Source organism: Labrus mixtus, unplaced genomic scaffold (genome assembly GCF_963584025.1).
Source record: "Labrus mixtus unplaced genomic scaffold, fLabMix1.1 SCAFFOLD_142, whole genome shotgun sequence".
Taxonomy (NCBI): domain Eukaryota; kingdom Metazoa; phylum Chordata; class Actinopteri; order Labriformes; family Labridae; genus Labrus; species Labrus mixtus.
In genome coordinates this window covers 12,501-22,500 of record NW_026870280.1, presented here as the reverse complement: position 1 = coordinate 22,500, position 10,000 = coordinate 12,501, and the positions used below count along the sequence as shown (strand labels likewise).

The 10,000-nt window shown below is 49.0% G+C and overlaps 1 protein-coding gene across 1 annotated transcript in view; it reads left to right on the top strand.

Moving 5' to 3' along the window:
- The window catches only part of nwd1 (NACHT and WD repeat domain containing 1), a 20,322-nt gene extending 11,704 nt beyond the window's left edge, over positions 1 to 8,618 (top strand). The window contains exons 12-19 of the mRNA XM_061034077.1: positions 1 to 195; positions 329 to 606; positions 1,955 to 2,082; positions 2,419 to 2,567; positions 5,276 to 5,549; positions 6,830 to 7,383; positions 7,539 to 7,644; positions 8,226 to 8,618. The exon at positions 1 to 195 is cut by the window's left edge and continues 5 nt beyond it. Of these exons, the coding sequence (XP_060890060.1) occupies positions 1 to 195; positions 329 to 606; positions 1,955 to 2,082; positions 2,419 to 2,567; positions 5,276 to 5,549; positions 6,830 to 7,383; positions 7,539 to 7,644; positions 8,226 to 8,536 (1,995 nt within the window). The 3' untranslated portion in view covers positions 8,537 to 8,618. The remainder of the gene's footprint in view (positions 196 to 328; positions 607 to 1,954; positions 2,083 to 2,418; positions 2,568 to 5,275; positions 5,550 to 6,829; positions 7,384 to 7,538; positions 7,645 to 8,225) is intronic.
- The last annotated feature ends 1,382 nt before the right edge of the window (positions 8,619 to 10,000 follow it).

Sequence of the window (10,000 nt, the reverse complement as noted above, 5' to 3'; positions counted from 1 at the left end):
GTTCTGTCTGTCAAAGTGCTTGAAAGCTCCGCCCACTGCCTCTCATTGGCCGCTGACGGCTCTCTGAGGAGGTGGAGCCTAACGAATGGCAAACAGCTGCTCTGCATCCAGGAGGCGGTGCCAGTTGACTCCGCCCCTTCGTCATCACACCTCCACGTTTCCAAACAGCTGATGTTTGTTTACACCAACAAACAGGTGTGACTACTTTCTGCCACCACTAGAGCCTGTGATTGGACTAACCTGCTGATCGGCAGAGGTTTGTGTTCCTGACTCCCGTATGTTTGTGTTGTTGTTGTTGTTGTTGTTGTTGTTGTCGTCGTCGTCTCAGGTGAAGGCGTGGCGTCTGGACGGCTCCGACCTCCTCAGCAGCAGTGATGGCGGCTCGCTGGTTCTGGGAGTTCTGGAGGATTCTGTGGTTTCTCTGAGCGACTCTGGACGGGTCAGAATATTTAACCCTTTAAGCGGGGCGCCGGCTCTGCAGACTCAGCTGGTCACCTCCCCGAGACGAGTGACTCCTGTGAAGTCTGTAACGTTACCTAAACGAGGGAAAGTGTTCCTGGTTTCTGAAGAAGGACTTCTCTATCAGGGGAGTCAAACTGACACTGAGTGTGTTTAAAGAATCTTTTAAAGTCGATCTTAAAGAACAATAACCTCCAACAGGGAGAATGGCGTCTCTCTCATGGCGTCCACAGAGCGCCCCGCTCGCCTGTTTTCAGCACTATGTAACTTCATCAGCGGGCGATCAAGCAGTCAGTTAGCCCGTCTCTGTACTGTTTGATACAACGACTGAGAGGAAGAGGACGGAGACTGAGGAAGAGAGAGAGAGAGAGAGTGAGTGAGAGAGTAAGAGAGAGAGAGAGAGAGATAGAGTAAGAGAGAGAGAGAGAGAGTGAGTGAGAGAGAGAGTAACAGAGAGAGAGAGAGGGAGAGAGAGAGAGAGAGAGTGAGATAGAGAGAGAGAGAGTGAGAGAGTAAGAGAGAGAGAGAGAGAGTGAGTGAGAGAGAGAGTAACAGAGAGAGAGAGAGGGAGAGAGAGAGAGAGAGAGTGAGTGAGAGAGAGAGTAACAGAGAGAGAGAGAGGGAGAGAGAGAGAGAGAGAGTGAGATAGAGAGAGAGAGAGTGAGATAGAGAGAGAGAGAGTGAGATAGAGAGAGAAAGAGAGAGACAGAGAGAGAGGGAGAGAGAGAGAGTGAGATAGAGAGAGAGAGTAAGAGAGAGAGAGAGAGAGATAGTGAGAGAGTAAGAGAGAGAGAGAGAGAGTGAGTGAGAGAGAGAGTAACAGAGAGAGAGAGAGAGGGAGAGAGAGAGAGAGTGAGAGAGAGAGAGAGAGTGAGTGAGAGAGAGAGTAACAGAGAGAGAGAGAGGGAGAGAGAGAGAGAGAGAGTGAGATAGAGAGAGAGAGAGTGAGATAGAGAGAGAGAGTAAGAGAGAGAGAGAGAGAGATAGTGAGAGAGTAAGAGAGAGAGAGAGAGAGTGAGTGAGAGAGAGAGTAACAGAGAGAGAGAGAGGGAGAGAGAGAGAGAGAGTGAGAGAGAGAGAGAGAGTGAGTGAGAGAGAGAGTAACAGAGAGAGAGAGAGGGAGAGAGAGAGAGAGAGAGTGAGATAGAGAGAGAGAGTAAGAGAGAGAGAGAGAGAGAGACGTAGTGTTAGCAGTGTTGTCGTTGTCTCATGTTTAGCAGCTTTATCGGCTGCAGGAAGTCGTCTAAGTCGAGTTCTGTCTCAGGTTTGATAAATCAATAAATCCATCTGACACCAACACTTTGGTTTCTAAAAACGTTGCTCTTCTTCTTGTCAACAGATGCACGTCGTCTCTGATCGAGACACTGTGTCTTATGAACGTGCAGTTGCACTCAGAAACCTTTGGGGGGCGCCAAAGCACACAAACCCAACCCCTTCATAATGTTGATTTAAAACGTTTAAACTCAGGGTTGATAACTGTCCGTGTTGTTTGGAGGAAACAGAGTGTTTATTTTTGTCCTCTCTGTGTGCAGATTTCACAGATGGGGAAACACAGCGTCTGTGAGTTTCCTCTGGTTCCTTCTCTGCTGTCAGTCACTGAGGATGAAAAGATTCTGATAGCAGGTAAAACTGTCTCCAGTCACAGAATCTAACCGGCTGTCTGATTCATTCTTATAAATATGGACGGTCTAAGATTGACTCAGAGCGTTTCAAACACAGAGCTGTGTTTTAGATTTTCTTTAAGCTCCTCCCCCTGTGACACCTCTCTCCATCAGCGTCTGATTCTGAGTGCTTTTATTTTGAAGTTTATCGCTCTTTTGTTTGTTCAGACTTGAATCACCTCCTCCTCCTCTGTGCTTTGCTCCATCACATGAAGCTTTACAGATCTACTGGACAACAGGAACTCTGTTTTTGTTATTTCGAGTTAATTAAAATCATTGTTAACTGTCTCCTCTGCAGGCGCTGATCGCACTCTGAGCCTGTTTAACATCGACAGAGACTCTGTGGACAGATTCCTCGACCTCCAACACGACGACGCTGTTCTGTCCGCCTGCATCTCATCCGACTGCCGACTGATCGCCTCTGGAGCCGCCGACCAACTCATACGAGTACGAACTAAACACAGAGAAACACGACATGTGGAGATTAAGACAGGAAGGGATGCAATGCAGTTACTGAAGGTTGCTTACTGTTGCTAAAATGATATAAAAGAGGAAGGGGAAACTTGCCTTGCAGCTGCAGAAAAAGTCGTCCTGTAGCTTTAAGCAGAGACATTGTGTTAGAGCCGTAGAGGACAACAGGTTAATATAAAAATATCATTTGCCCATTAGTATAATTTTGTATTTATATGTTTTTAATTAATGGAGTTTTTGCTTTTGAATTTCAGAATTAATTTACATTTTTTATATTTATCACGTATTGAAACATTGTGTGTTTATAGATCTGTGTGGTTAGAAGTCCTGCTGCAAAGTGTTCCTGCTGTCATAAAGCGCAGCTAATTGGTGTAAATTGCCATGTGGGTACAGGTGAATAAATACTCAGACGAGAAGACGAGGAGCAACAGTTTTCTGACTGTCACGGTTTTAGTTTTTGGTCAAATCCGAGAAGTTTTCTTTTAGTAAACGAGTGATATTTATAAGAGAGAGTAAGAGAGAGAGAGAGTGAGAGAGAGAGTTAGAGAGAGAGTAAACGAGTGATATTTATAAGAGAGAGTAAGAGAGAGAGAGAGTGAGAGTGAGAGAGAGAGTTAGAGAGAGAGTAAACGAGTGATATTTATGAGAGAGTAAGAGAGAGTGAGAGAGAGAGAGAGTGAGAGAGTTAGAGAGAGAGTAAACGAGTGATATTTATAAGAGAGAGTAAGAGAGAGAGAGAGTGAGAGAGAGAGTTAGAGAGAGAGTAAACGAGTGATATTTATAAGAGAGAGTAAGAGAGAGTGAGAGAGAGAGTTAGAGAGAGAGTAAACGAGTGATATTTATAAGAGAGAGTAAGAGAGAGTGAGAGAGAGAGAGAGTGAGAGTGAGAGAGAGAGTTAGAGAGAGAGTAAACGAGTGATATTTATAAGAGAGAGTAAGAGAGAGTGAGAGAGAGAGAGAGTGAGAGTGAGAGAGAGAGTTAGAGAGAGAGTAAACGAGTGATATTTATAAGAGAGAGTAAGAGAGAGTGAGAGAGAGAGAGAGTGAGAGTGAGAGAGAGAGTTAGAGAGAGAGTAAACGAGTGATATTTATAAGAGAGAGTAAGAGAGAGTGAGAGAGAGTGAGAGAGAGTGAGAGAGTTAGAGAGAGAGTAAACGAGTGATATTTATAAGAGAGAGTAAGAGAGAGTGAGAGAGAGAGAGAGTGAGAGAGTTAGAGAGAGAGTAAACGAGTGATATTTATAAGAGAGAGTAAGAGAGAGAGAGAGAGAGTGAGAGAGTTAGAGAGAGAGTAAACGAGTGATATTTATAAGAGAGAGTAAGAGAGAGAGAGAGAGAGAGAGAGTTAGAGAGAGAGTAAACGAGTGATATTTATAAGAGAGTAAGAGAGAGTGAGAGAGAGAGAGAGAGAGTGAGAGAGTTAGAGAGAGAGTAAACGAGTGATATTTATAAGAGAGTAAGAGAGAGTAAGAGAGAGAGAGAGAGAGTGAGAGAGTTAGAGAGAGAGTAAACGAGTGATATTTATAAGAGAGTAAGAGAGAGTAAGAGAGAGAGAGAGTGAGAGAGAGAGTTAGAGAGAGAGTAAACGAGTGATATTTATAAGAGAGTAAGAGAGAGTGAGAGAGAGAGAGAGAGTTAGAGAGAGAGTAAACGAGTGATATTTATAAGAGAGTAAGAGAGAGTAAGAGAGAGAGAGAGAGAGAGAGAGAGTTAGAGAGAGAGTAAACGAGTGATATTTATAAGAGAGAGTAAGAGAGAGAGAGAGTGAGAGAGAGAGTTAGAGAGAGAGTAAACGAGTGATATTTATAAGAGAGAGTAAGAGAGAGAGAGTGAGAGAGAGAGTTAGAGAGAGAGTAAACGAGTGATATTTATAAGAGAGTAAGAGAGAGTGAGAGAGAGAGAGAGAGTTAGAGAGAGAGTAAACGAGTGATATTTATAAGAGAGTAAGAGAGAGTAAGAGAGAGAGAGAGTTAGAGAGAGAGTAAACGAGTGATATTTATAAGAGAGTAAGAGAGAGAGAGAGAGAGAGAGAGAGAGAGAGAGAGAGTAAACGAGTGATATTTATAAGAGAGAGTAAGAGAGAGAGAGAGTGAGAGAGAGAGTTAGAGAGAGAGTAAACGAGTGATATTTATAAGAGAGAGTAAGAGAGAGAGAGAGTGAGAGAGAGAGTTAGAGAGAGAGTAAACGAGTGATATTTATAAGAGAGAGTAAGAGAGAGAGAGAGTGAGAGAGAGAGTTAGAGAGAGAGTAAACGAGTGATATTTATAAGAGAGAGTAAGAGAGAGAGAGAGTGAGAGAGAGAGTTAGAGAGAGAGTAAACGAGTGATATTTATAAGAGCTTATTGTAACCTGCAATTCTTTTTCTTTTTTTTAAGGAATAAATCGTCTTTTTTTTGTCACTTTGCCTCCTTTCATTTTTGGATTACTTAAAAATGTGCCTTCGAGTCAGAAACTTGTAGTCCTGCAGGAAGTGGCAGGAGGGTTTTAGTTTGAGTGAAGTTGCCACTACACATTATAAAATATAAATCAGGAACTTCAAACTTTAAAGAACTTCTGCTGAATGGTTCGACCTGATCCACATTTAAAGACTGTCCAGGTGTGTCCCAGGTAAATCTAATCCAGCTGCTGCACAGTGAGGATGACTCTGAAGAACCTCGTTGTGAGTGTTTGTGTCTTCTTCTTCAGATCTGGTCGGTGACCACGGGCTCGTTGTTGGACTCTCTCTGTGGCTCTGACGCTCCGGTAACGTCTGTGATTCTGCACAAAGGCGTCGTGGTTTCCGCCTCCTCGGCTGCCGCTTCTGTTCACCTGTGGAGTCTGAAATACGACGAGCGCCACAAACCAACCGCCCACATCCCTGCAGGCTCCGCCCACGTCGCCCTCACTAAAGACGCAGATCGAGTTTTCTACATCAGGCAGCAAAACCAGACGGAGGTCATCGGCTGGAACAACCTCACAGGTCAGAGCTGCAAGAAGTCCCCACCCCAATATCAGAACATGTGTCCTCCTGGTGTCTCCTCCTGGTGTCTCCTCCTGGTGTCTCCTCCTGGTGTCTCCCCCTGGTGTCTCCTCCTGGTGTCTCCCCCTGGTGTCTCCTCCTGGTGTCTCCTCCTGGTGTCTCCCCCTGGTGTCTCCTCCTGGTGTCTCCTCCTGGTGTCTCCCCCTGGTGTCTCCTCCTGGTGTCTCCTCCTGGTGTCTCCTCCTGGTGTCTCCCCCTGGTGTCTCCTCCTGGTGTCTCCCCCTGGTGTCTCCTCCTGGTGTCTCCTCCTGGTGTCTCCCCCTGGTGTCTCCTCCTGGTGTCTCCTCCTGGTGTCTCCCCCTGGTGTCTCCTCCTGGTGTCTCCTCCTGGTGTCTCCCCCTTGTGTTTCCCCCTGGTGTCTCCCCCTGGTGTCTCTCCCTGGTGTCTCTCCCTGGTGTCTCTCCCTGGTGTCTCCTCCTGGTGTCCCCTCCTGGTGTCTCCCCCTGGTGTCTCCTCCTGGTGTCTCTCCCTGGTGTCTCCTCCTGGTGTCTCCCCCTGGTGTCTCCCCCTGGTGTCTCCCCCTTGTGTCTCCCCCTGGTGTCTCCCCCTGGTGTCTCCCCCTGGTGTCTCCCCCTTGTGTCTCCCCCTGGTGTCTCCCCCTGGTGTCCCCTCCTGGTGTCTCCCCCTGGTGTCTCCCCCTTGTGTCTCCCCCTGGTGTCCCCTCCTGGTGTCTCCCCCTGGTGTCTCCCCCTTGTGTCTCCCCCTGGTGTCTCCCCCTTGTGTCTCCCCCTGGTGTCTCCTCCTGGTGTCTCCCCCTGGTGTCTCCCCCTTGTGTCTCCCCCTGGTGTCTCCCCCTGGTGTCTCCCCCTGGTGTCTCCCCCTTGTGTCTCCCCCTGGTGTCTCCCCCTGGTGTCTCCCCCTGGTGTCCAGGTACACTCACACAAATTAAATATAAAGTCTTATATTTGCTTAAAGGCAGTAATAATATATTTTACAGAGTTTATTTTAATTGTTTTTTTCCCTGCTGAGCTCTGACCCCTCCCCCTGGTGTCTCCTCCTGCTGACCTCTGACCCCTCCCCCTGGTGTCTCCTCCTGCTGAGCTCTGACCCCTCCCCCTGGTGTCTCCTCCTGCTGAGCTCTGACCCCTCCCCCTGGTGTCTCCTCCTGCTGACCTCTGACCCCTCCCCCTGGTGTCTCCTCCTGCTGAGCTCTGACCCCTCCCCCTGGTGTCTCCTCCTGCTGACCTCTGACCCCTCCTCCTCCTCCTGTCTCTCTGCAGGTTCTCTGTCGGAGCGTTTTGCGGTCTCGGCTCAGGTCTGCTGTCTGGACGTGGCTCAGCACAAACGGCTGCTGTTCTGCGGTCTGACCACGGGCACCGTCCTGATCTTCCCGTTAGCCCTCCCCCAGGAGACGCTCTGCATCCCCCCCCCAGAGAGCCTGAGCGGCGTGCTCTGCCTCGCCGTCAGCTCCCAGGAGAAACACATGGCGGTGGCCTACGAGGACTCGGTGTGTCTGTTTGAGATCACCAGCAGAGACAGCTTCCCCACGGTGGAGGGACCCCTGCAGACGTCCCCCCTGTCCCTCCTGCACGCCCCCCTGTCCTCCATGGCGCTGCTGCCCGACCGCCGGCTGCTCTACGGGACGAGCTGCGGCGAGGTGAAGCTGCTCGACTTCAGCAGCGGCAGCAGCTCAGACCTGGAGAATCATCGCAGCAGGGTGACGTGTGTGACCGTCAGTAACTGGGGGACTCACGCCCTGGTGGGCTCCGAGGACGCCGTCCAGAGGCTGTGGGCCCTGAACCCACCGGTCCTCGACCACACCATGGAGTTTAAGGTCAGAACTAAATACTGCCGTTTATATCTGCATCTGGTTTGAATGTTTTCAATACAGACTGAAAATGACTTTTATTTTGAAAAAATAAAAAGTCAGAGAGGGGCTTTTATTTTGAAAAAATAAAAGTCATATCAATATTTCTGTGTTTTTTTTAGGGTTTTTTCTTCGAGGGCGTCCTCTCTGCTGCTTTCTCTGAGAGCGATAAGTTCGTCTTCACGGGATCTCAGGACAGAACGGTCAAAGTGTGGGACGTTGCTTCAGGTACGGACGGGTTGGAAAGAAAAACGGTATTTAAAGAGGAAGTTCTCTCAAGTTAAAATCACTGCCACTCAATAGATCCTGGACTGACCACAAGCACTGGACTGTCCCACTGTTGTTACAGACACTGAACTCATCACTGACTCTAATGTCCCACTTCTGTTACAGATACTAAACAAACAGACACTGGAATTTACAAATGTTGTTACAGACTTTGAACTCACCACTAATGTTCAACTGTCCCGTTATCACAGACAATCAACCTACCACAAGGTGGTCAAATGTCCTACTTTTGTAACACGCACTGAACTAAACACAGGTGGTCAAATGTCCCATGTAGTAACAGGCATTGAACTCCCCGCAGACACTGGACTTTTCCTTTGTAACAGCAGTCATTGAACTAACCACAGATAGCTGACTTTCCCACTCTTATTACAGACCCTAAACTCACCACAGATACTTGAATGCCCCACTGTTATAACTGACACTGAACTAACCACTTCCTGTGCTGTTCTGTGGGTTGATGGGAAATGGAGTTCTTTGTGTCCCTCAGATGTTTGTGTCTCTCTCCTCGTGTCTCTCAGGTAACCTTCTGTACGTCCAGTACGTCTACTCCCCGGTGGTCAGGATGGTGACGTTCAGGAACGGCTTCGTGGCGTTGACTCGCGGGGGCGCGGTCATCAGGGAGGTGTTTGGGTGTCCGGATCACGTCGGTCCGGACTGGAACCCTCTGAGGATCGTGAAGGCTCAGTACAGAGTCACCTCCAGAGAGAAGAAGGGGGGCGCTCTGCGGAGCTCCGAGTCCGACCTGCAGGACTTTAACCCCGCCCAGTTCAACCTGAACCTCATGAGCATGCTCAAAGCCAAACCCTCCCCCGCCTGTCTCATACTGTAGGACAGCGAGGCCCAAACTGGGGCTCCGGGACCTTAAGAGGCCCTGAGGTTAAAACACTGTGCTGCCTCGTTTCTAAAATTACATTTATTGTGTTTTTACTGTTTTTTAGTTTTAGTTTGAAACACATTCAGAGTAAAGATGGACGACGTGTCAGAGGAGGTTGGAGATGATCTGGACTCTAAACCGAACACAGCTTCAGTCATGAGAGAAGAAACATCCACAAACTGTTCAGAGGCTTCGCTTCAAGAGGAGAGTTCAGAGGAACATCTTTGAATACAAACATCTCATGTGACGCTGTCGGCTGTCTGCACTAAACAGACTGTTCTAAACAGCTGTTGTTCTCTGGACCTCGTCTCCTGCTGCTCTCAATGACAAACTTGGGCGAGACTAGAACCTGACGTCGGGTTGTGCCAACGTATCAGAGCTAAGCATTGAGCGAAGCTGTAGGACACGCCCACCAGGAAGCTCATTCAAGGACACGCCCACCAGGAAGCTCATTCAAGGACACGCCCACCAGGAAGCTCATTCAAGGACACGCCCACCAGGAGGCTCATTCAAGGACACACCCACCAGGAAGCTCATTCAAGGACACGCCCACCAGGAAGCTCATTCAAGGACATGCCCACCAGGAAGCTCATTCAAGGACACGCCCACCAGGAGGCTCATTCAAGGACACGCCCACCAGGAAGCTCATTCAAGGACACGCCCACCAGGAGGCTCATTCAAGGACACGCCCACCAGGAGGCTCATTCAAGGACACACCAGGAGGCTCATTCAAGGACACGCCCACCAGGAGGCTCATTCAAGGACACGCCCACCAGGAGGCTCATTCAAGGACACGCCCACCAGGAGGCTCATTCAAGGACACGCCCACCAGGAGGCTCATTCAAGGACACGCCCACCAGGAAGCTCATTCAAGGACACGCCCACCAGGAGGCTCATTCAAGGACACGCCCACCAGGAGGCTCATTCAAGGACACGCCTACCAGGAGGCTCATTCAAGGACACGCCCACCAGGAAGCTCATTCAAGGACACGCCCACCAGGAGGCTCATTCAAGGACACGCCCACCAGGAGGCTCATTCAAGGACACGCCCACCAGGAGGCTCATTCAAGGACACGCCCACCAGGAAGCTCATTCAAGGACACGCCCACCAGGAAGCTCATTCAAGCACACGCCCACCAGGAGGCTCATTCAAGGACACGCCCACCAGGAGGCTCATTCAAGGACACGCCCACCAGGAGGCTCATTCAAGGACACGCCTACCAGGAGGCTCATTCAAGGACACGCCCACCAGGAAGCTCACTACAAATTTCACTTGAACTGCAAACAGAGCTGGCCAATCAGAGGAAAGTGGGCAAGTTGGGAGGCGGGGCCTTAAAGAGACAGGCAGAGGCTGAAATGAGAGATCAGATAAATTAGAGTTTTCTTCACGTCTCACACCAGACTGACATCTTTTATAAG